Below are 27,675 nucleotides of genomic sequence, written 5' to 3'. Positions count from 1 at the left end.
TTTCTCAGTCTGGATTGCACACTCTCCAGTATAATGTTAGTAAATTCTCAGAGTCGGAGACATAATGCTGCAGATCACACAGCTTTAGAATTTCTACAATATTACACACAGGAGCATTGATAAGTAGCCATTTAGAAATAGGAAAAACAGAGCTAATGTTCTGTAGGGTCATGCCAGGTTGACAACTGGTTCCTCATAATAACAACCTCGCAAAGGATGCTTTTAAAGTACATCAATTTCTTTCCCTGTATTTCATATAAAGATGTAGATGCATGCATCATATCTTAATATGCATGGGACATTAGCAAGCACATATAAAGTGAATGTATATGCCCAGAATTTATTTTAGAACACCAGACTTGGTAAAGAGGCAAGATTCCTGGGATTATTTGAAAGCCACCGAGATAAATTGCATTTGTAAATTATATATTTGTGCTTGTTTTTGTAAGTGAACCAGGAATTACCACTTTTAAAAATTCTTAATCTGCTCTTTTTTTATATATTGAGGTGAATGCATTTAAGGCCAATTTACCTTACGCGCAAAGCAGGGAAGACACCTTGATTAAGTATACCATGATAGATAATAGATCATATACACTGATATCTACATTCATGCACAGTTGGCATTTCCTATTTAATATTTACATCATTTTAAATATTTCTTATAATGAATAAAATAGGAATTTGTTGTACTCAACAGTTTCTGTGAAGTATATATATATATATATCCCTGAAGTACCTTATTGCTGCATGAATTCAGCTTGCGACGTGGGGTAAATACTATGTTTTTAGTAAAATGAAAAAAAAAGAAGACTGAAATATATAAACAGAGAAAGAGCCACCAGTACAGTATGTGGAGAGGAGAGGGGAGGTGTAAAAAGAGGGGAGAACTGTGCTAGAAAAAAACACCTTGTACAGTACCTAAAAGTTTAACCTTCTCCCCTCCACTTTGAGACTACACCCCCCCAACTCCTTTGTAAACTTTAGTTGCAAACTGAAGTGCTTCAACGCCACAATTCTCAACAGAAACCCATCCACAGCCCTGGTTGGCCTTCTTAAACTATATAGGGTGTCAATCACAGTTTTTGTTGTGCAGACACCCCCTTCCAGTAATCCAATATATCATGCAAGTCCTCTCCCTTGGCAAACTGGACCTTTTTGCGTAGAGCATGTCCAGCAGCTATGTAGACTTCTTCCCGTGTGTGTTTTTTATAGGGACGGAAGCGCTCCCAGATCTTGTGAGTATTTTCAGTTGAGTACTCTGGACTGGAGGAATAGCCAGAGAAATGATGTCTTGGGGAGAGTTGAGAGTAGCTAGAGTCTCTTTTGGAACGAGAAAGAGGCTTCAGGAAGCTCACCCTTTGGCTGAGTGTATCTGCACTTTCCTCATAATAGAGGGCAGGGAAGGAGTGGCGATGCTCACTACAGTGGTAGGAAGGCTTGACATCCAAGTGGTGGACCCCAGCAGAGGACACAAGAGGAAGGCGGTCAAGGGGACTGTTGAGAGGGCTGCTCTTTTCAATATATTTGGAGTCACATTTTAGAGACTGGTCAGGTACATCAAGACTGAAGACTCGAGCACTCTTGATAGAGCCACTAGATGAAATGCTGCAACGTTTCTTGGCAACTGTTGCAGCATCGGCACTCAGCTGGCGCTGAAGAGGGTGCACGCCCTCTTTGTATGGAGGAGAGAGGAAGCTCAATCTTTCCAAGTGACCCGAAGAACTGGCTGGAATGGACTGGCAGTCGTAGCCCAACTCCGGGTCCCCTCCCCCTAAAAAAGAAGCAGTGTCTAATTTAAGGGCATCAATGCAGTTATTGATGATCTGGTTAACCTTGTCCACCTCTTTAGCAATTGTTGATATCTCAGATGCTGATCCTTCACCATTATCCAGTTCACGAAAATCTTCCTCATCGTCATCTCCTCCTGACATCCTCCGCTGACCTCTCTCTAGGCCTTCCCCACTACGTACCTCCATGTAATTTGTTCCTTTTGGACCTTTTGGTGTACCCATTTGAGCATTCATTGGCTTAGAGCCTAACCCCTTTTCCCCTCCACTTCCTAGACCTGCAACAGATGTTGGTAGTGAAGATATGCGAGAGATGGGAATGGGGTGTTCTGACAACTTCTGTGAGGAATGAGATCCAATGCAAGGATCAACATCTGAACCATACCGCATCTCTAGAATAGTTTTCTTGACATTAAGTGACTTCTTCTTCTCCTCTTGCATTCGCTTTTTCCTAAGGCAATAGTATACGACTCCCAGAATTATGACCATGCCAAAGAGACAGCCCAATATAGTCATGATGTAGTGAGTGGTTGTAGAAGTATTGGGTGTCAATTCCTCTTTGTCTCTTGTTCGGGTGGCGAGGAAAAGACATGTATGGTTGTAGCGTTTTGTGTTGCGAATCGAAGCTACACAGAAGGTGTAGTTAGCATGAGGCTTTAACTTGTCTAACGTAATATATTCCTTCTTGTGTTTCAAGGTTGTTACATCATATATAAAGCTGTTATTATACTGTACCAGTATATACATCCTATTGTATGGATTTGGAATGGTGACAATAAGTGTGGCTGAGTTCCCTGTTACATGATGAATATCAATAGACGGACTTGCAGATGTGTTGGTGGTAGATGGAGTTGTGGGCTCTGATGGAAAAAAATCTCCAGGGCTAAAACCAGAGTTCTCTTCTAGTTCATGCTGGGAATCAGGAATAAGAGGGGTAGGCCTTTCCCGTGGCAATGACAAGTAACCCCCATTTCTACAGCTAGCCTGAAGAACAGTAATGGCATTTCGGCTGTGGTGGGGCTTTGGGCTAAGCAGCAGATAGCCAGCAAATTCCCGTGGACTTTCACACTGCAGACGATCATAATTTCGTGTGACATTATTGAACATGACCAGCCAATCAAGAAATCCATAAAGTTCACATCCACAGTGGAAAGGGTTCCCTGCCAGCTCACACACCATCAATGCCTGGAGACCAACAAAAGTATTACTGTCTAGCTTTGTAATTCGGTTTGAGGACAAGTCAATGCTAATCAGGCTTAAGCATTCAGAAAAAGCATTTGGTGTCACCACCTCAATTAGATTGTGCTGAACAAAAAGGAACTGTAGCCTAGGCATTCCCCTAAGCATTCCCTCAGATAGGTTTGTCAACTTATTATAACCCAGCTGAAGGATCAGTAGGTTGGATTGTCCCAAGAAGGCTCCTTCTTCAATGTAAGATATCTCATTTTTGGTCAAGTTCAAGTCTGTTAAGTTTCCAAAGCGTGAGAGAGAGGAGTACCCAATAATTTTTAATTTGTTTTCATTAAGCCGGAGGTCGTGAACTGTGCTATTAATATGCTGAGGGATGGTCTCATATGGGGGCTGGTTCTGGCTGCAGATAGCCAGCCAGACATAACCTTTATCGCCCTCGATTAGCCAGCAATCACTTTGTGCCCCTGGTGGGAGGTACCAGAAGAAAACAGTTATTGAGAACAATAACCACCGGCATGACATGATGCTGTCAACAAGCATGGGGGCAGAGGAAGAGATGTTCTTAACTCTGCAAGGTTAAATAAGTCAACTTAGAGAAGTTCGTTTGTCACAGTCCTACAATGAATTCTGTACATCATTTTTGAGGCAACGGGATGTGAGGACAAAGGTCTTAATGGGATGTGGGTCACTTAGCTTGCACTGTGTTAATAGTCAATAGTTGTTCATTTGTATTTTCATCTGTTCATCTATTAAATCCGGACACTGAATATGAGTTTTAGGGTTGAGGAGAGACTGAGCAGGGAGAGTATGTGCCAGCTGCCTTTGTGCCCCTGAGATGAAGATTTTAAGAGATGAATCCGTCTCTGTGTCTGTCCGTCTCCAGCTGCCACCACAATCTGAAAGAAGAGAGAGACAAGGATACGTCAGCAGATGATGGTGGGGGGTGTGTGTGGAGAAGCATATACTGTGAGCTGAAGAGGGGAAGAATGGCAGATGCTTGGAGGCAGAAGAGATGGACAAACTGAGAGAATAAAGGCAGACTGTGAAAGAGATAAAAGAGAGCAGAGAGGCAGAATTTGTATGGAATCCAAAATCAGAAGGAATTATAACAAGAAAGAGAGCTAGGCAAGTGGAAAAAGGTGGTGATAAATATGCAAATGATCCTCACACCAACAGTATAGGAAGGACGGACATTAAGGAGAGATTAGAGAAATAACAGTAATCAGAGGAACTGAGTTGTAAGATACATAGAAAGAGATGATAGTAAATAAGAAACAAAGGAAAATTAGGCACAAATAAAGCCATTTCACGTATTCTCATTCCGAGCAGCATGTAAGGGTACTTTCATTTGTGACTATAAAAAAAAACGCAGACGTTTAATTAAGATGATCTCCTGACCATTTTAAGACATGGCAGCCACACAATTAAGAGACACTTTTTACATCCAATCTAAAGAAGCACACCAAATAAATGTAGGGGATTATAAACCCTAATTTACCTTCTTACTGACAAATGAGGTGGCATTTACTTTGCTAATATAATTTCTAAGGACTTTTATAGCTGTATAAATGCTGCTTGACCAGCTACCTCATGAAAAAAACTGCACAGTTGTTCTCTTGCATAGCAGTAACACAGAGTAAAATTGGTCTGCAGAACTCAGCGAGGGCCAGCCCAAGACATTGTTCTATCTTGGTTGAAATGACATTCTGCTACCTCTTATGCATACAACGGAGCATGCTGCCATCTTGGTTGGGGCAATTGTCCTGTTGCCTCCCCCTGGATCCATCCTTGCTCTTGAAAGAACATGCCTTGTGCACCAGTCAAAGTGCTGCCTGGGTCCCAGGGACCCACCGGCACACATGTAAGGGCCTGTCTGCGGCATCAATAGACAAGGGGCGAAAATACAAAAGGGGCAAGTAATGACAAAGCAGTGTAGAAAATACATTTTTTGGCTTCAGTGTGGCAGACCCCGTCCTGGTGTGTGTGTCTGGGTGTCGGTGTGGCAGAGCCTGTGTGTGTTTGGGTGTCAGTGTGGCAGAGCTTGTCCTGGTGTGTGTGTCGGTGTGGCACAGCCTGTTGTGGCGTGTGTGTATTTGGGTGTCGGGGTGGCAGAGCCTGTCCTGGTGTGTGTGTGTTTGGGTGTCAGTGTAGGTGTGTGTTTTGATGTCTGTGTGGCAGAGCCTGTCCTGGTGTCTGTGTGTCTGGGTGTCGGTGTGGAAGACCCTGTCCTGGTGTGTGTGTCGGTGTGGCACAGCCTGTCGTGGCGTGTATGTATTTGGGTGTCGGGGTGGCAGAGCCTGTCCTGGGGTGTGTGTGTGTTTGGGTGTCAGTGTGGGTGTGTGTTTTGATGTCTGTGTGGCAGAGCCTGCCCTGGTGTCTGTGTGTTTGGGTGTCGGTGTGGCAGAGCCTGTCGTGATATGTGTGTGTTTGGGTGTCAGGGTGTCAGAGCCTGTCCTGGTGTGTCTGTGTGTTTGTGTATCGGTGTGGCAGAGCCTGCCCTGGTGTGTATTTGGTCATCTGTTTCCTGGCACTTTACTTTCTGTAGGAATAAATAGAACTATGTAGTTTTTACTTATCCAGAAATAAAATGCCCTCCTGAATGTGTAGTCATTTCAGAGGATAAAATATTCTAGGCCCAGAAATCAGTGAGAGGAAGTAAAGGTTTAGTGTTATTTACTCTAGTTCAATCTGGATTTGTGGCCCTAAATTGTGGCTTCAGGTGTATCATGATTTTTTTTAGTGTATGGATATACTCCCAATCCCATCACATAAGATTCTACCTCATACATCTGCCGAGCTCTGATGTCATCTTTATCCAGCACACATGGATGCCGAGGAGTTAAGATTCCGTCTGTTCTGCCTATTTTATTTATTTCAATAAAAAGACCCACCAATATCCTCAGCACCAGACCCATGCTGCTCTTAATCTGGCCCTGCTATTTACACATAACTCCCAATTACATCCTATAGAATATAAGATGCCTCTAATACACCCCTGATGGTGCTATGCATGCAGAAAATGAAGGTACAGTTGTCTTTTGTCCCTGCTAGACCTACTATATACACGTATACATATATATACATATACATACATACATGTCTGACGAAGATAAAAGATTGAAGAGAGAAGGAAGAAGATAAAAGATAGAGGATTAAGAAAAAGAAGAACTGGAAGTGGTCGGCAAAAGCAGAAGTGGATGGCAGAGACGGTAGGGAAAGATTAAGAGACTGTGAGAAAGAGTGTGAATGAGAAGAATGAGAGCATGACAAAGTGAGTGAGAGTGTGAGAGTGGATGTAAGCACTGGGCAACAAAGTTTATTCCGGAATTAAAAATGCCCCTGAATCATTTTTGGCCCATTTGCACATGTCTAGTTGATAAACTGGCATAATAAATCAGCACTCTATTTTCTGTTCTCTCATGAGTCTTGGTTCTGACACGATAAAAAGTGCAAATTAAAGCTTAGAAAATAGCACTATAAGGACAAGCTGTACCATATGAATCTGACTTCATAGATGGAGCAAGGGCTGAATTTTTATCTAGTATGAGGTGAGCTCTTGTCTGAAGATTAACATTGAGGTGTTTCTCACGTAAGATACGAAAAGTGATTACAAACATGAAGTTCGGGACAGACTCAGGGACTGAAAGTTTTTTTTAATATAGAACAAGTGTGCACACAACAGATCTTAGCACTGTCTGATCCAATCTTATTAATCTGTAGGTAAGCGCTCACCCTATGTTAGATAAGATTCCAGAGGTGTCAGAGCTTGTCCTTACAGTGGGGGTGATTTATAAGGTGTAGCGCAAGATCATTACAGGTGCTAAAATTCTGCTTGCAGCTCAATGTATGTGCATAAATTGAATTAGCAGCCTTTATATTTCTTTTTCTGTTTTGATGGAATACCACCCTTTAGATAAGGGCTTTATTTTTGTAATTGTTTGTTGGTATAAAAACCTGACAAATATTTATACATCCGTTGCTCTGTTTCTGATGTGATATTTTTGTGTCTTTTTTGCTCATATTTATTTTTAGACACAATTCCACCATTCCAAAAATGTGATTGGAGAACCATTTATACGATGTAATTATTTCTGTTTTCACAGTTTTATTACTCTGTTATGCAGTCTGATCATTTTGCATTACATAGAAGGCTATAAATATCTGGACCTGTCCTGATATCTGCAATAATGATCCAGTTTTATATTTTTAGATGCCCAACACTTCACAGATTGTGAATGGTAAGTAACGTCTAATTTAGGATGATTCCTAACTAGAGATTACGTTTATCAGGACGGGGTAGACACTTTATTATAGGTTATCAGGACAAGGTTAAACAATTAGGTTTCTGTCTGCAGTTAGGTTGCTATTAAATGACTCATTACAGAAAATGTTTGTCAAGCCACATAAAATAATGCTAAAACACATATAGCTTTATGAAGAGCATTTCGGCAGGTTTCTAATCTAAAGGTTTACAGGCTATAGCGTGGTAATCCATTTTTGTGTTCCTTTTCACGGGTCCTATGGAACAGGGAGGGCTGATAAGGGGGCGATTACACACCGAGCTCCTCTGATTTGAAGATTTTGGGTCACAGAGATGTCATGCAAGTTAAAAGGGTTTTACACCAATCTTGAAATATTTTTTAATGGCATTTCTATGTAATCTTGTTCGGTGAAAACATGTTGTACACGGATAAAGTGCCAAATGTATTCAGGGTAACTATACATTAGTGCATTTCCTTCCAAGGCCAATGTCCTCTCCAGATACTAAATCTAAAGAATTTTGCAGTGGGAAATTGATTTCCTCGGAATTGTATTTTATGTGTATTTTAGGGCATGGCTTAGAACCGCTCGAACGATAACTAAAAACGCCTAAATAGCTATACATTTTCAGTATTTCGTTTTATTTTGCTACAGTGTGTTACACCGTCGCTGGTCTGCAGTGTATGGCACCATTTCTTGAAGATCACATCTGACAGGGGATAGAAAGCAAGAATCGTCTGTGCGTAGGTCCCAGCTGAAAAGCAGCAGAGCATGATATTACTGTGCTAAGTGGGTTCCATTAGGGATTCATGCTTTAACTCCTTCATGAGAGATGTGTCTTTAGAAGAATGGGCCGCTGTTATATGTCAACAGTTAGCTCCTTTACTCATTGTAACAATCCTTTAGCGCTGAAAGGTATATGCTATAGAGGTGGTCAGAATCGTTGTTTAAAAGAAAAATTAAAAAAAAGAAAAAAATGCAAAGAAGACAAATTTAAACAAACATATTTCAAACAAGATTGGTTTGGTTAGAAATACTGTTTTCGTTGTGGCTTTAGATTTTATGTAGTAAAGAGTGATGGAATTTATTGTGGATTTTGTATGCAGGATACTTAGGGTGGAGTTCCCAACATTTTGTTATTAGTAATATCAGATTAAAGATACGTTTTAAAAAGTATTGTTTTTTTCTTCTTTTAAAATGGTTCTTGTTTTTGTAAAGCTTAATGATTTCAAGTTACATATTTGCCATTTGCATGTGCTCTAGCTCTGTTATCATAACTTAATCTACCAGACATCTTGGCACCCTTTACCATATTGACTGAGGAATGGGCTACTTTAGCACTGCCATAAAGTATCAGGTTAGTGTGGTGTTTGAGCATGAGAAGTCATCCAAAACATCACATGACTGACAACTATGGCAGCCTACAGGTCTGTAGATCATGGAATTTTATTTGAACAAAATTAGATAAAACCAGGTGTTTGTCAGTAACTACACTAACGTAAACTGCTATATACAGCTCAAGGAGAAGTAAGTATTTTTTCTAGGGGACTTCCCCTTTGAATTTTACCTGTCAGTTCATCTGCTGTTAATACTGTTATATAGAAAAATATAGAAAAATGTGGTATGTTAGTCATCTACTAATGTTTGCAACCAAACTAATTTATTTTGTTGATAGTTGGTAGTCATTCAACATGTAGCTTTACAACATACACCTACCAGTGAGAGCCAGATTTACCGGATGTGTCCAAAGGCACATACTGGCCATAGTTATTAAAACAAGTACCACAGGAAAAAATATTTTGTGCCATTAGCATAATTTTTTTTTTTAATTAAGTAAAGTACGTTAGCATTGACAAAAGCCTTGTTTATTTAATTTTGTTCCAATAAACTTTGTTTATCTGCAGGCCTGGAGGCTGCCAGTCATGTGGAATTTTGGATGACTTCTGCTCAAACATCACATCGAGTCAGGAGTCACAGTGTTTGTCTAGAAGACCTTTAAGCTCAGCTGACAGACCTAAAACACATACAAATGACTAAGATGTAGGGTCTGAAAAATAGTATACAATGCGAAAGTTAGAACTGTTTTTTTTTAAAAAATCATAATATGTTTGTGAATATATTTTTATCTGAAACTAGTTATTAAAAAATACTGAGAGTTCAAAATACTTTAAATACTAAATGAGTAACACCCACCACAGAAACCAGGGATAAGCTGTATAGAGCACCCTAATAGGGTCTCAGTTTATAGAAACGTAGAAACAGAATTTGACGGCAGATAAGAACGATTCTAGCCTGCCCGTTTTTCCTGATGTAAGACTTGTTGTAATTAGTCAGTTAGTGGGAGGCTGTATCTACTACCCTCTCAGTAAAGTTGCCTACTTTGTAGGGGTTTAGCAGTGTGTAGGTTTATAGGCATGCTTCAATCATTTCTGTAACTTCACAAAAACTTTGTAGTGGTTATAGGAAAAAAGATAAGAATATATTTTCTTAGAACGGTCAAAGATGTAAACCATTTGTACAGAACATAATAATAAACTATCACACATCTAAAACTGTTCAGGTCTTAAAGGAGTTTGAAAATTATACATTTCAGCAACATGAAATGCCTCCAAAGACTACTTACCAGACTGCTATTAGCATCTTCACCAATAACTTCCCCTAACAAGGGTTATGCCATATATATTGTGACTTTTATTCCAATCGTGTTTTGCTACTAATGTTTTATTGTGGTGTTTGGTAAAAGTAAGCCATATGCCTGAAGACGCTGAGATTTGCAATTCATTAACATAGTTACATAATGCAATAAACAAGAGAGATCATTTTATTGGAAATGCTGTTTTCATGTGAAAAAAAAAATCTTGGTTACTTGCAAAGACGCTTAACTTTTCACATCATTACATTCTTTTGCATTTGACAACCTGGCTGCATAATCGGCAAGTCCGTCATATGCTCCAAGCAACCAATAGGTACCGTATTTGCTCGATTATAAGACGAGGTTTTTTTCAGAGCAAATGCTCTGAAAAATACCCCTCGTCTTGTAATCGGGGTCGTCTTCTAATCAGACCTCAAATGAGGTCTGACTATTAGACTAAGATCCAGATCCCCCGCATCGCTGCAGGGGACCTGGATCCTCCTGTGCGGTAACCTCAGCTGCTGCCGGCGTCTATCACCGAGCGCCGGCGAAAGTGCCGGCAGCAGCCGAGGTTGCATACGTGCGTACCTTCCTGCTCCCGGGATAGCCCGCCCACTGCGGGGAAGCAGAGCCGGTTGTGGAGATTGCTGCAGGACCGGGACCTGGCGGCACTGTGCCGTCCCAAAGCAGATCCGGTAGACTTCTTCAATTTTCGGGAGGAGGCGGGGCCTAGCGGGGTCACACAGCGTCATGCTGAAATCCCGTGGGAGCTGCAGCAAGCGCCTGCTGAGGCATCGCGGTGAGTGAAGTGCCTGAGTATATTAGTGTCTGGGTAGGTAGGTAAGTGTCTCGGTGGGAAGTGTCTCAGTGGGTAGGGAAGTGTCTGGGTGGGTATATTAGTGTCTGAGTATGTAAGTGTACCCCTATATGGCACTCTGTCCCATGATATGCCTTTTAACCCCCTATATGCCAGAGTGGCATATAGGGGGTTAAAAGGCATAACATGGGGCAGAGTGGCACATAGGAGGGTATAAGGCATGTCTGGGGGCAGATGTGCATAACTGGGGGCAGGTTGGTAAATAAAAGGAAATTAAAAAAAAAAATAGACATGAATTATTATTTACTAGTAAAACTTTTTTCCTATAGGGTCGTCTTATAATCAGACTTTTTCTTTTTTTCCTAAATTAATATTCAGATTTGGGGGGGTCGTCTTATAATCAGGGTCGTCTTATAATCGAGCAAATACGGTATATACATGTTATATTTCTGACAATATATATTAGAGATCTATTACAAGGTAAAATAACCAATAGTAAAAAAAAGGCAGAAAGTCTGAAAGATGTTGTGTACCAACATTGGAACTTTCTATCTTATGAAAGGGAAGCTGTCATTGCTACCATTTTAAGCATAACTAAATTCCTATAGATTGTGCTTTTTGTTTGGCAATCTGTGTAACTACTTTGTAGATAAATAGTAAAATGTCACCCTACAAATGCTGGGATAGCTGGCAGCCTATGGCAGGGCCAGTATTAGCTGGTCAACTTCCTATTTTCGTCACCCTTCTTCTCACCCAGTCTTACAAAGGCTACCAGTACCAAACAGCAACAATACTGAAAAAAGGTATTTTATCTGGGAAACCAATAGCATGGGTTTATTTAGTCTACAGAACTGTAAAATGTACCGTTAGGCATTACTAACAAACAATTGTAATTGTTCTTAGTTTTAATGGCATGCGTAGAAACAATAAAATCACTTTCTTTGAACCAAAGATGGCAGAACACAAACAGGGACAAACATGAGCATTGTTATTTTGTGAGGCAAATGTACCATAAGAACAGCCATTGTATGTACCAACCTGCTGGCAGAAGACTTCAGTGCAGCAAAATGTCAAACTCAATCAATTTAGAAGTCATTTACCTAGATCAGCCATAACATTATGACCACTGGCAGGTAAAGTGAATAGCACTGATAATCTTATTATCATGGCACCTGTCAGTGGGTGGGATATATTTGGCAGCAAGTGCAAAGTTGATGTGTTAGAAGCAGAAAAAATGTCTTTGACAAGGGCCAGATTGTGATGGCAGGGGCAGAGTAGCTGCAGACCAGTCAGGGTGTCCATACTGACTCTTGTCCATTGCCGAAAGCACCTACAATGGGCACGTGAGCATAAGAACCGGACAGCAGAGCAATGGAAAAAGGTGGTTTGGTCTGATGAATCACATTTTCTGTTATATCACGTGGATGGCTGGGTGCGTGTGCGTTGCTTACCAGGAGAACACATGGCACCAGGATGCATCTATGGAGGCCCCATCTCGCAACTTAAAGAACCTGCTGTGAACATCTTGGTGCCAGATATCCAAGCACTAGAGGTCTAGTGGAGTCCATGCATTGATGGGTCAGGGCTGTTTTGGCAGCAAAAGGGAGACCTACATAATATTAGGCAGGTGGTCATAATGTTATGGCTGATCAGTGTGTATTCTGTACATATTTTGGGGTATAGAAAGTAAAAGGCTGATAAATTTGGCAATATGTCCAACTATTATAACTAGCTCTTACATCACATTGAGTCTTTAGAACAAATGTCCATCATGATACAAAGGTTAGTCACTACTACAGTCTTATCTTTAATCTCTAAACTGTTCCTTATTATCCAGTCCTATAGCTGCACCTTTAATGACCCGCACATTCAACTACAAGGTACATTAGGGAGCTGTGTAACAACAAAAAACATCACCTGGGTGGACTTTATAATGAAGTCTTACAAGCTTCCCAGTAATTTTTTCTCCAAAATATTTGTTTCGCAATTTTAAGACCCTGAAAGTTGATGTGCATAGCAGGCAAAAATAAACCGACGTAATTAACTCTTCAGAAGGAACTTTAGTGCCCCTTTTAGCAAAATAAAAGACTGCAAGCTCTTTAGAACACAAGCCAATCTATAAAAACCATGAGGTAGACATTTTTGCAAATAAGTATAAGACTTTGTTAGCAAAAACCAGTCATCAGTACTTGGCATAATGTTGGCACTGTGTTGTATGTTTTCCCGTTGCTGTGGCACCGCGTGGCAGTAAATGGCATCTTTTATGCTCCCTTTCTCCCCTCTAGCTCACTAACACAATGCCGATTTAATTAGCCTGTTATCTCAGAGTACCAGCTGCTGCCTTTAATATTGTATGCTCCCCAGATATAAGGCAAAAGGTGCCCGGCAGATAATAGACAGAGGGAGAGAGACAAAGACGGAGAGCAACTATGCGTGCATTAGGAGAACAGGTAGAAAGGAGGATTTGTAGATTTTCCTATTATATGATGGGTGGATTTTGGATCATCTTGGAAAAAAACATTTTCAAAATGATCAGCAGATGGAAACAAATGCAGCTGCAACTTCAATCTTTTCACATTTGTTCCAGCCAACTTTTATAGTGGATATTTATGTTTCGAGATTAGTGATACTAGGTCTCATTTATCTAAAGTATGACACAAATTAATGTTTCACCTGTAATAATAGTATGATATACGCAGCTAATTTGCAAGACGCACAGCTGTCTCTAAAGCTTTTTCCAAATCATAAGTACACACGTGAGCAACACACCTTAAAAAATTCATGTAGCACATTCTAAATGTGGGTTAATTGAGCAACACACCTTATGAAATTCACATAGCACATTATAAATGTGGGTTAATTATGGATTAGTTACATACCTCCGTGTGGTTTTTCATGTTAGAGTGTATGGTTTTATATCATTTATAAAACAAAAAAAAGTAAATATTCTACCAAGAAACAGTAAAACCTTAAAAAGTTAGTGAATACATTGAGAAAGATTATGATTTCATTCATGTTGCATTTTCTTTCCTGAATACAACCTTCCATGTCATCAACATGAGTAGGTTTTATTTATGATCCAACTGACACAAGGTAGTGTACTTCCTCCAGGGTCTTTTGCGTACATGTCGTACCTAGGTCCTCCTGATGCCAAGGTTTTTAAATGAGCCCATTGTTTTAGACAAAAAAATAGAAGGTATGTTTAGCAGACATAGCTTTAAAATGTTGACAGCAAGAACCCCTTAAGAGCCAGGGCTGTTTTGCTATATATTTCCTCAACCAAAACTTCCCTTTCGTTTAGTGGACCCACGGAAATATACTTTTTTTTTTCAGGACATGTCGTTTTTTTTTTAAATATATACACATAGCAAAAAATGTTATATGTATATAGTAGGTATAAAATATAAACCCAAATGGCTTTTGCTTACACAGAGGCTGTGTTCAAACAGTCCTCTGCCTGCAATCCTTCAGCACTTCAGCGCCAATGTTAACCCAGGATGTTCTTATAGCACCAGCTTTTTGTCATGTACCTAGTACATCAGCAGTACCAATAGAGTTAAGTAAATAATTCTTTAATGCTACATTAAGGGGATTTAAGCATCCATGTTATAGAAATAAGGGTTTTCAGAATATAAGGCCAAGGTAAGGTTTAAGGTTTTACAAAAGGATTAATGCAGTTGGCAAACTAGATTCTCTTTGTTTCACGAGTGGCTAAAATCCTGGTCAATTTCCCACCTCGGAGATATTGCACAGCCGCTTGGAAAAGGTTTGATTAAATATCCTTGACAAACATCTTGCTATGATCTCATCTGATGCGTTCAGACAACACAAAAAACATAGCAGTAGCTTACAAACGATGGCAACGACTATTCTCGAAAACACAATGCTTACAGTATTAAAATACTGGACATATGTATCAAAAAAGACATGCGTCCATCAAGTTCAGCCTTTCCTATATCTGTTAATTTGTTGCTGTTGATCCAAAGTTGCCTCTTAAGTCCTCTTTTAAAATGAGGCCCTTCCATCTATGGAGATATGGATATCATGCAATGTACTGTTTCTCTTCCTTTTAGAAAGAAAGCAACACAAAACTGAACGTTAGAGAGAAATTTTATATTGGAATATAAGGAAGAATGTAATATTGTGAAAAAAATATTCATTATCTCAGGACAGGGGTCTCTGCTGGCAACACAAGACACCTGCAGAAGGAAATCAGAAGATTCAGGGGGTGTTTGCTAACCAGGTGGTCCTCCATAACAGAGAGCTAGATGGTAGCACATATCTTTCGCTTTTGTTGTGTTATCAACATTTAGTTGCGTGCCCATGTTGTACGTACAAAAAAACAATGCGCTCTTGTCCACTAGAACCTGCACCGCTAGTTTCATAGGAAGGGCAAAGGCATTCTAGAATTGGAACCATTACCACTTTTCTATATCCGTAGATGTAAACTGTCTTTACATGCATAATATATTTTTTGGTTAATCAAACCCTTTTGCAAGCAATGAACTACCAGGTGTGCCATGAAAAGACGTCCCTGGAGAACCAATAGCATACCTAGAACATTATTGGTAAAAAAAAAACAACGGTCCTACGTTGCCATAATTCCAGTGATTGTGGGGTCACTGTTGTTGCATGACCAGAGTGCTAAGTTTACAGCAGATTCCTGCATTTCTGCGCATGTAATCACTTCCACAGCGTATCACATGCACTGATGCAGTCAGATGACAAAAGAAAATGTCTGTTTGTCTCTGTTCTTTGCCTCCATCCTTCTCACTGTGATTGTGAGCTAGAGAGAGACAGAGAACAATAAGAAAAAATGATTCCCTGAGTCCCAAGACCCAGGCTTTTTTTAAAAAAAATACACTAAAGGAGTTATTTTGTATATTTTATACACATTTTTATGTTGGCCTTTTTATTTTCAGATGCAAATTTATATGCACTTGCCCATAAACCCACTGGTTTTAAGCTTTATTTTGTAGAATATTGTTATATGCAAATTCTACACACTCCCCAGAAAAGTGTAGGGACAGGGAGGCAGTACACTAGGCTGTTTGAGCTTGTTTTGTACATACAGTTTCACATGATGGGTAACCTATTATTAAAGGAGCTTTGTCTTAACGTACAGAATTGGCTTTGTTCGGGCTACCCAGAGTGAGACGCAGTTGGTAAGAAAATAAAAGAATTAAGTAAGGTGTGGGAGGAGGAAGAAAAGCGTGCAAGAAGAAGAAACTCGGAAGCGTGGGGGAACTTCAGAGAGGCACTGATGTAGAACAGAGGGAAATAAGCAAGGATTTCAACTGTGAGTGTCGAAGATAGACTATGGTAAAAGACTAAACCAAGACAGCAATGGTATACGTAATGAAGAATACAAAAGCTAAGATGGCATGATATACACTGTATGCTATGTGCAACATGCAGGAAGGCGTTATATGTAATAACACTGCAATAAGGATTTTGTTAAATACAAAAAGGGTAAGATACCCTAACAATCATATATGTACCAATAAGTACATACTGCAAAGCAATGAATCAATGCACACCCTACAGATACATACTGCAAATTATATTTAAAAACACCTGTCTCAAGCATAAATATTGGGGGGTTCTGTATGACAATATATACCGTACTTTAAAGCTTGCCTAGTATTAGGAATTTTGTTACAATATATCAGTATTTAGTGGTACCATCATTCCCTTAAAAGCTTGAACACGAATCAGCCATATTTTTAAAGCCCATTACACAAGCTCTAATAATGTAAGCGGTTAATTCAGCTGGAGCAGAAAACAATAAATTCACAGGTCCTTTTCACAGCAGACCGGTGCACATTCAGACCCCTGTGGCAGTGAAAAAGTTAAGGGTCTCCCCGAAACACATGGCCGCCCCCTCCTCAGACAAGCACATTCCCTCCCTTGCACCCACACAGACTAAAACAAACAGTGGATCGTGTTTTCATATGCTAATGCATTTTCATCTTCTAACGAGGCTGTTAATTAAAGCTGTGTGCAGCGCGGCAGGGGGAGGGGTTGTGGAAATCTGACTGTAACATGTTGCTATGAATTCATTCCTTTACATGGGCCCTGCAGAGCCTTGCATTGCTCTGGATTGTGGGGTATAAGGTGGTTTGTGTGCAAGAATGTGAGGGAGGGAGTGGGAAAAGATGTGTCATTTTTATATGTGGTGCTGAAAGACAGCTCCCTGCTATTCTCCTATCCTGCCCGCTATGAGAAAGGAAAAAAGAAGAAAGAGGGGGTGTCTAATGAGGAAAAAAAAGGATGGTGTATGTGTGTGTGGGGGGGGTGAGATAGATAAGAATACAAGGAAAGGGGAGGGGGGAATACTGGAGAAAGGGAATTGAAATAGTTCAGGAGAGAAAGGAAGCATAATAAAAACAACAGATACGAGAAGAATGAGGGAGTGGAAAATCTCAGTGAAAAGATGAAATACAGAGAGCAATTATGACAATGAATTGATGGGAACAGTCAGAACCCATTTGGTTAAGGGCCATTGGTGGCTCCTTGAAGTAGCCGATCAGTGGCAGGAAAGTGCTCTCAATGAAGTCAATAATGTTGCTTTTTGTGGACGCATGCAGTGGATCCAGTTAGACTCCATAAACTCTGGAATATTATATTGCGTCCCTTTAATTATATCTTGTGGCGTACACAATCTCTAAAGGCAGCATTTTGGACCTCCAGATTATTATCATAGTGGAGCTCAAGTCTACTTTGAAAGAGGAACAGCAGCAGGCACAGTCAGTCCCAAAAGGGTGCGGTGGACCCCAGATACACAGACAGCTTCATATCATAATGTTAACAGATATCAAATATTTATCAAACACCACTGTGACTGCACAACAGCCTAACTTAAGGCTTAAGTTAGATAAAAAGTGAATCAATTGTAAAACCTGGAAATATAAATCTATGTTGTAATGTTGGGACTAGATTGGAAAATCTGATATACATTACCACAGTTAAAATCAACAGCATACCTCAAAGATACTTCAAGTGTTAAAGACAGGAATGGTCATGTATTCTTATTTATTTCTGACATTATCTTGCTCCTGCACCCTGCAAAGTATTTCTATGGACTCTGCAGAGCTTCTTCGCTCCTCCCCTTGGACTCATCTTGCATACTAGTCTGTTGCAGCAAGCCAAAGGTATGAAGAGATACCACTGAGCTCAGTTCTGGTTTGGGAGACTATACATATGCATGTGCAAACCTAATTGCTGCACAACTGCCCTTCAACATTAGTGCAGAAGACCAGTAGGATTGCTGAACTGGCATCTACAGGGAAACCATTTTCAAGTTTACATAACTACACTTTAATCTTTAAAATGTAACCTGACTGTATTGCATGGGTTTATTTTTTTACAGATACTGTATGTTGCATCAATAGAACTGTGGGCAGTGGTGGGCAGCAGGGGGTGTGGCCTAGGCAACTCTTGAGCTGAGGTCAAGTGACCTAAATCCACCAGGAGACTGGAAGAGACTCCATGTTAAGGAGGAGAGATAGGAAGAGGGACAATGCTGTAGGACTAAAGCTATGCAAGGCCTGAGGCTTCTCATGAAACCTACCTGGAGGCTTTGAGTCTGGAAGGAGCAGACCCGGAGCAAAACTGAAATACCATTAGTGTGGTTTCCCAGGAGCTGCCAGACTAGAGTTTCAAAAGCCAGCCAGAGTAGCTGAAATAAGTGCCCACAGAGTAGGAGGCTTCCCTTCGTGAGCAACTGATCACCAAAGTGGTAAGGTGGAAACCTCTCCCCCTGTTCTGCAGACAGGGCACCACTTGCATTCAACACACTAAATAAACTTTTACTCCTTTTGATACAGTCCCATAGGCCCCAACTAAGTGCACCAACATACTCTTGCTTCTAGAGTGAAGACTGATGGAGGTGGTAGTTTGTTTTGGGTGGGACTTGGGACACTGGGTAGTCAGATACAGGTGTCAGATAGTCCTGTATTTGCATTCTTATACATTATTATTTACTGGTACAGCTGTGTATTGTACTTATTTATATCCAGGTCCTACTGGAAGACAAATCTAGCTATACCCAAGATATCCAGATAGGTGGAGGCACTCGCACATGTATTCCAATCTCCCCATACCCTGTAGGAAGTCACAAGGTAGCCATGGAGAAGATGTGACCCCAGTCAAGAAAGGGCTATATATATACGTGTGTGTTAAAATCAGACTCAGCATTAATGCTTAAATAGATCAGGACAGAGCAGGAAGACTATGTGCGACACATTGCAGGTTTCTTAGGACACATTTGCAGATCCAAACTGACTACACATGCTATAGTTCTGTGATAGGCAGATGCCCCTCTGTCCTACATGAAAAGATAATGTAGAGCAGGGTTCGACAAACCCAAGAAACTGGTCATGGTGGCAACCATGAACTGTATCCTTACACCTAGGGTTTCACTTCCTGGACACACTATATAGAGCCAAATAATATGTCCAATGGCCAGCTCTACACAGCACCTGCTTTTCTTTCCTATGTGTTGCTGGGAAAAGAGACACCTAACCTGGGACCTCATTATACAGTACAAAAAAATGGGTTTCACATCATGGTAACCTATCAGAAATCCATAAGTGTGATCTTTACAGTGAGGTTGGTAAATCCCTGACACATGCTAAAAATCACCGCACTAGATTGGTCAAATAGCTCTTATCTGTTTTCATATGTCCAAATGTTTGTTTACCTTAATCTAGTAAAATACACTTACAGGTATTTGAAAGTCTAAATCTTACATCTTTTAACTACACCGGTGTTTAATAGTAATCTATGTAGGTTGATTTCAAAACAATAGTTCTATAAGGGTCCTTGTTCTGGTCATTCACATGTGCAAAAAATACCTGAAATTCAGAATGACAATTTTTTTTTATTTTATAACTTTCAAAAGAGTTCTTAACAGAAGAAAAGCATTGCTCCAAACCTTGATTTTTAGGGCCTCCGATTAAAAAATTTAACTGTGGAAAACCAGAAATCTTATTAACTGATAAACCAATGGTAGCAAAGTATATAATTTTTATAAATCATGAATAACCCTTGCAACACAGTTTTATATTTTCTATATTTGGTAAATGTTACTTTCTAAGAAGTTAGTATTAGGCCACAGTGAAGGGACACCCTGTACCCGCCAAACATTGCTTCATTCTGTTGGGACTCCAACAATTAACCTCTTCAGCGCCAGACAGAACCAGCGTTGTAGAGAGAAGGCGGGGGATGTTGCTGCACCGAAGCTGCGTTGGCACTGTGGATAGCCGAAGCTTACCTACACAGTGTGGCTATTGTCCTGAAAAAGACAATAAAGGATCATAGCAGCCCATCCCAAGCATCAGACAGCACTCATGTTCAGGTGAAAACAGGACTCAGTTTATTTGGAAACACAGGGGTATTTAAACAGTACAAGGGGTAATTTACATACAATAGACACAACAAGCCACACAAAGTTCTCCATCAGGTTCTCCTTTCCACACAGCTCAGTATTTGCACTAAGCCCACTTTAGCCCAGTACGGGGTCGCTATTGTGGTCTGTGGGAAGGATGGGAAACACGGGCGTTTCCCTGACTTCTGGCTGAAACCTGCTGGATATCAGATCCAGGTACACATACTGGCCATGGAGGTCTCTGCCCTGCAAGTCCTGACCTGATGGAGAGTAAAACACCACACATAAAACCCCTCCCAAAATGCAGGCGCCCCAAATCTGTGTCCGAGCTCCACAGTCTTTAGGGTCTCTTGTACTTGGGGAGATGTGGCATTCCGCACCAGGGCCCATAGTCTGTAGGAAGGAGGCTGGCAGTCCCCTCCAGGAGCACATGGCACGGAGGCTTCTGCCACTTTTATTTAAAATAAATATATAATGGAACACTAATGCAAATGGAATATATAGCAATTATTGTGCTATTAATGTGTACTTTTTAAAATTTGCTAACCAAAGCAGAATTTATTTTTTTTCTTCAAAGTTTGATTTCATATCCTTTGTACACAGAGCAGCCATAACATTATGACCACCTGCCTAATATTGTGTAGGTCCCCCTTTTTACACCAAAGCAGCCCTGACCTGTCGAGGCATGGACTGCACTAGACCTTTGAAGGTGTGCTGTGGTATCTGGTATCAAGACGTTAGCAGCAGGCCCTTTAAGTCATGTAAGTTGCGAGTCAGGTAAGTGATGTACATGGCCATCCTTCTTCCATTGCTCAGTGGTCCAGTTCTTTTGCTCGTGTTCTAATTGCAGGTGCTTTCAGCTGTGGACAGGGGTCAGCATGGGCACCCTGACTGGTCTGGGGCTACGCAGCCCTATATGCAACAAACTGCGATGCACTGTGTGTTCTGTCATCATTCTATCAGAACCAGAAATAACTATTTCAGCAATTTAATCTACGGTAGCTCGTCTGTTGGATTTGAGCACACAGGCCAGCCTTCACCCCCCACGTGCATCAATGACCCTTGGCCGCCCCTGACCCTGTCCCTGGTTCACTGCTTTTCCTTCCTTTGACCACTTTTGATAGTTACTGACCACTGAAGAGCTGAAGCTTTGTAGATGCTCTGACCCAGTGGTGTAGCCATCACAATCTGACTCTTATAAAAGTCCGGTAAGATCCTTACGCTTGCCCATTTTTCCTGCTTCTAACACATCAACTTTGAGGAGGAAATGTTCACCTGCTGCCTAATATATCCCACCCACTGACAGGGACCATGATAACAAGATTCAGTGTTATTCATTTCACCTGTTGGTTATAATGTTATGGTTGATCAGTGTATAAAAGTATATACTAATACACAATCACTTTTTTTTTTATTAAATAACATTATATTAAGTACAGACTACAAGTCTTGACAATCATTTAAACATCTATAGAATGCAGCAAACACAGGACAGCTCCTGGCTACAGACAATAAAACCTGTTGCCTCTAACCCTAAATCTACAGTGCTTTACTTCTTTTGTGATGTTAACATTGAACATCCATATCTGTTTGTGCATGGTAACGTGATAAACATAGAAGGCTTGAAAACATACGAAACCATGAATATATTCAAAGTTCTACAGATATAATGATAAACAATATGTATAAACGTATCAGCATGAAAAGGAATATCTACGGGGTAATGTATCAGGATATTGTTAACACTTTACAGCCAGGCTTTTTGTTTTCAAAGGCAAATGTAGGAAAGCCCCTGAGGAATATATACATGTATAATCAGGTTTCCATGGCAACTAAGGAAATTTACCACCACAGATAGCAACACCCCCAAAACCACCATAAATGTATGAACTGACTCTGTTGCCTGGATACAGAATCGGTTGACCTTCATTGGTTTGGATAGATACCGTGCAGAGGAATTAATGAGCAGTGAGTGACCAGGCATAGGTAACCACTGTCAGCCCAGCTGCTGGGGTTTTCAACTCCAATCATGCTCAGCCAGCTACTGTATAGATTGTTTTGCATGTAGTGTCCAAAGTGGAGTGATACAGTGGCCAGCTACTGACTATGGTCTGAATACAATGTGCCATGAAGCTTATGACTATTGATCATTATGCAGTACCAGTGAGTTCAGCTGCCTTCCGCCCAGTTCAGAGACAAATAATTTAATGTTTAGCTCTTTTAGTACGTGGAAATTAATCAAAATGCAGTGCCACTGCAGAGTCACTGAGCTTCAAGAGGACTTTTACCCGTGTATTAATTTGCAGTGAACAGAGTGATGAGCGAGTAATGTCATGTGCGTTTGAGGTAATTCCCAACATAATGCAGTGTCACTGAATCAATGCGAAACAGCCTTAATGCAGCGCCGGTGTGTTCATGCAAATCACTGATCCCTCTGGGAAAATGCAATGGAATAGTATTATGGAGTGAGACCTTAATGCAGTGCCGATAAGATGATTTACTATGGGCTTTAGCCCATCCTCTGTAGTCACATAATAAAATGGGGCCTCAAGTATTCTTGCTGATAATCAGAATGGGTGGAAACAGTATTTCTGTATGTTCGCTATTATACCCCAACATAGTAAGGCAGTGCAAGTTAATATACCCTCTTCACCTAACAACTGTTCTGCTGCTCACTAATCAATCACAGTCACCTTATCAGCACTGTGTTTACCCTTTATTAGCTTCTGAAATCAGTATCTTTGCAAAGCCTCCCATCCTCGTTCCATAATGGTCAGCCGTGTATTATCTTTCTTTTATCTTCCTCAGCCAATGCCATGTCCTATTTGATATCTCCTCACCTTACGCCTACATACATCTTTTTAATGAAGTCCTGGCCATTTCCATTGTATCAATGGCAGCACAGGTAGGAGTTACATTGTTTTGGCAGCAAACCTATTTTAATTTCCATTTCAAGTGTAATTGAAGCCAGTTCAGGGATATGTCATGTGCATGTGTGCTCTTTGCTGTAGAGATTGTTGATTGCTGCAGGGATATTGGACCTCCAAATCCCCTGCTGTTAGAAAACACACTACTTATCACAGTCAGGAATAAATCAGGGCTAACTCCATGAGTCTTTCAGTTCATCTTAAAATTGTCACATTTGCCAATACACTGAACCACAAACTGGCAAACATTAAGACGACATCCCCTTATTTTACTTATCCATAAACCATAAGTTTGATCATGCAATGTATGCGCCTATTACAAAGTTACAGATATGCATCTATTGTGTATTCATCATCTGAATACTGACTGCTTATTTGTTCTAGAGATTCCATTGACTGACCAAGATAAGTAGATACTCAAGTGACTAGTGCATGCTTCTATATATATCGACAACCCAGGTGGTCCAAAACAAGGTGCTGCCGGTCACATATTTCCTCCCCGTCTCCTTCTTACTTTGTGCACAGCCGTGCAAGCTGCTGCGCTTCTTTTGCAGGGTCAAGTAACGTGTGTTACATGACCCCATTGGGTGGCTCAGTTACCAGGGTGCCCAGAAGCAGGACTGGTATGGAAAAGAACCCATCCAAGCTCATGATAGTAACTACTGTTATCTGAAGTAATCTGTTGGTGACCACCGTACACATCTCCTCCAACTGTATATATTGCACCTAGCATATTTTCTTTTTCGGTGTGCATCTCTATATTTTGCTTACACCCGATAAAATGTATCATATTTAACTAGATTGTGCAATGGGACCATTGTGATATGGTTTGTATATTATGACACTGAATATCAGGCAAACTAAAACCAGCATAAAACCCAAAAATATAACTTATGCAAGTTTAAGAGAATTACACCTGTTGCATGAAGTAAGAAAATGTCACTCCACATACGACATAAGAGTGTTACACTACAAGCATGTAGTAACATAATTCTACACAGTAGAAAGTGTAAGGGAATTCCAAGCAATACAATACGTGGACATTATAGAATTTAATAGATAAGGTGCAGCTTTCTGGATTGATTTGAATAGTTATTTGTTGGAAGATATATATATATATATAGGAACATATACATTCTTTTATAGTTCATCTGATCTACCATTTCATTATCTACAAAGCCACCATGGGATTATTGTTTAAACTGGTCTCTCTCAATTCATAGTGGTACCCATTCCTACTATATATCCTCATTATTTGAAAACTTGTCTATAACTATAATGGCACGAGAGCTGAGGACATAGGTTCTGAGCTTTGGTTGAGCCGTATAACTGGAAATATTTTTGCCTACAATTTTTTTATAGACTTTGGACATAAATGTCCATCTTGCCTTAAGACAATGCCAAGGTGTCAGTACAAGCACACTTCCATGTGAGATACCTCAATATTCAATGTGTTATTGACAGAGATGGGCAATATATGAGTTTGCCTTATGTTTCCCCACTACAAGTTCTACATAATTCAGATTTTATTTGGCTGTTTATCAACCAAGCTACAGTTTAACATATCATGGAGACCCTTTTACATGTTTATATATGATACTGTATATATTGTAGTTCCACTGTCTGAAAACAACATACATTAAAGATATCTACTTGCACTAGAGATATACACATCAGAAACATAAATTATTTATCTATGGTAGATATTTTATATGAATTTAAAATTGTGTCATAATTTTCTGCTCTGACTATGGGGGTGACCATTCCCTTTTCCAACACTGATTCACAGACATTCTATAACATTCAGTAATGAATCTAGTTGTTACATCTAGTAGATAGATCAACCTCATTATAATACGAGATGTACCCCCACACATATGGCAGTTAAAAACTCCAGAGAAGTACCAAAGACACCTGTAGTCTAAGGGGCATCTGGGCGGAATGAGACATTTAATACACAAACAAAACAAATGCAAGTGAAGTAATCCAAAGAACTAAGTATACAAAGTATAAACATACTAGTATCTGTTTTAAATTGTGAATATTTGTATTTTCCAACTGCTGCTCTAAACCTATTTTCTAATAATGAAATACCCTGCGCAAAATGAATACCAGAACAGCAACACCAGAAATGTATTAAGTAGGAAGTCAAGAGCTCAGTCTGAGACACACTCCGTACCATATCATGACACTTATGTAGGCCTCAATTCCACAGGCTCAGTGAAAAGGCTCTTCAGTGTAAAAAGGAAAAGACAAAACAAAGAAAAAGCACTCCAAATGCTATCACATACTACCTAGCCTATTTACCAAACAGATTTAACAGACTCTTTGAGCAAGACAAGTACACAAGCAATCTAAATGGAACCATAGAGAAATTTCGGATTTGAGAAAAGCCATTTTCATCTGCAAATCAACTATGAGACAGAATCATTTAAATACAACTGATGCAATATCAAAAACTATTCCTAACTATGAGGAACCACAGACGGTATTGACGATCTGTGTGATATGGCAAAAAGGCATGCAGACTAAATAGAGAAATCACTAAAGTGAGAATGACCTAACAAGTGATATGTCACAACCTCACAATTCCATTCATCTCCATATTATTAGGTAAATGGAGTAGGAAAGTGAGCCACTCAAAGAGTAGCATGCAAGGGAGTCTAGAGAATATCCCTTACAATCCTAAAGAGAAATGCAGATACAGAATCATAACCATACAACTATATGTACAATCTATGTACAATCTACTTAAGAAACTAACACCATTAATGGACCAAATACTATAATAATGAACAACTGAAATCAGAAAGAAATTCTAAACAAATTGACTGGATTACTATGAATACCAACCTAATAAAATCATAAGGTACAGGGAAACCACAGAGAAGTTGTAAACACAGATCGTAAAGCACTAAATATACATAGACATATAAAAAATACAAAATGCACACGTGTTGTTTGTTGCCTTAAAAACCACATTATACCACATGAACTGACATAAATATGCACTCGCTCACATACAAACCAAATAAAATACATCATGCAGATATGTTACTACATTTAAGTGAATGATACATATGCAAATATATAAAAAAATACCTTAACACATCAAATTGTTTTCATTTTATACCAATACAAACACAATTGCACACGCACCATTAGTGCTTCATCATGCAAAACTTCCAATATACACACAAACCATACAACCAAAAACTAAAGGTGTTCATTAGCACATATGTCTGCCATGGTTGCATTGAAACACAGAGATGTATACGCAGAAATGACACTGCCATGGTCGCATTGAAACACACAGATGTATACACAGGGATTACACTGCCATGGTTGCATTGAAACACACAGATGTATACACAGGGATTACACTGCCATGGTTGCATTGAAACACACAGATGTATAGGCAGGGATTAGACTGCACTCATAAGCACATGCAAAAATGCACCCTTACTAATATGCAAGTACTCACGAACTGACACATATAAACTGACATATTCATATATACACTATACATGGTGACATCCATACATACACAAACAGAATGAAAAACACTGAATAACTGACATTACTGTACACTGACACGCCTGATTCAGACTTACATTACACAGAGAAGCAGCCGCAGATAAATCAGCACACAGATTTACAGAAACACGCACAGCTGCTAACCTCACATTGGTATTAACCCTCACATGCTCTGTGCAGTTTCACGGTCAAATCACAGAAACCTAATACAATAATATAAATTTGTTGTAGATTTACATCCATTAGCATATTTAAAATATATATTTATATACATATGAACCATGGACATGCCAATACAGATACAAAACAACACACACACGTCACATAGATATGTAATGATGAATGAACACACATGCAAATGTGATGTATATCACGAACGATGCAAAAACTGGCATGCATATCTGCGCACAGACATAGATACACTACATTGGACAGTATCACATGCAAATGAAATCAAAATGTACAAAATGATACATATCTACTGGCACGGAAAACACAAATTTCAAATTTGATTCTTGTATGCATTACATAATGGTCCTACGCCCCCAAAATAAATTAATCAATGACTGTTTCCCCATTTCATATTATAAAATGTATCTGATCTTATATATATATGTGTATGTACATGGCTGAAGAAAATACATACCTATATATATATATATATATATATATATATATATACATACACACATACATATTTTTTTAAGAACCACACACATGCACATGGTATGAACACACACGGTCACTCACGCAGTTTACCACTGTGCCTGTGTCATCAGTCTTTGGCTTTCATCTCTGTGGCATTAAGGGTCTGTTCATCCTCTTAGCAACCGGTGTCCCTGTCACTTTCCTTGCTCTTCCTGTCACCAGTGCTCCCCCTTTACGGTGTCACCAGCAGAGCTGCGTCCCTTGCGGCGCCAGAGACAGGCACCCAGACAGAAATCTTTCCAGATCTCCCCAGCTGTCTTACTCCAACAGATAGGCACCCACACAGCGAGTGAGAAAGAGAGACAGGGATAACGGGGAGGGAGGGAGCAAGCAAGAGGAGGACAGATGCAGATAGAAAGGGATTCAGCAGGAGAGGGAGCGAACAGGAAGGATGGATCAGACAAGACGCAAAAAAGAGAAGA

General features: G+C 39.9%; 1 protein-coding gene across 2 annotated transcripts; it reads right to left on the bottom strand.

Moving 5' to 3' along the window:
• Positions 1-554: 554 nt before the first annotated feature.
• Positions 555-27,675, bottom strand: ELFN2 (extracellular leucine rich repeat and fibronectin type III domain containing 2). Of its 2 annotated transcripts, none has more exons than XM_053469594.1 (2): positions 27,296-27,675; positions 555-3,877 (listed from the first exon to the last, which is right to left on the bottom strand). In XM_053469594.1, the coding sequence occupies exon 2, from the start codon at positions 3,519-3,521 to the stop codon at positions 1,077-1,079; it is 2,445 nt and encodes an 814-aa protein (XP_053325569.1). In that variant the 5' UTR covers positions 3,522-3,877; positions 27,296-27,675; the 3' UTR covers positions 555-1,076. The 2 variants fall into 2 exon arrangements, with proteins under 2 accessions (XP_053325569.1, XP_053325570.1); XM_053469595.1 differs by having other exon boundaries at positions 27,305-27,675.

This window comes from Spea bombifrons, chromosome 6, assembly GCF_027358695.1.
Source record: "Spea bombifrons isolate aSpeBom1 chromosome 6, aSpeBom1.2.pri, whole genome shotgun sequence".
In the NCBI taxonomy this organism is placed as follows: Eukaryota; Metazoa; Chordata; class Amphibia; order Anura; family Pelobatidae; genus Spea; species Spea bombifrons.
The sequence above is the reverse complement of the archived record's forward strand: the minus strand, read 5'-3'. Positions and strand labels throughout refer to the sequence as shown.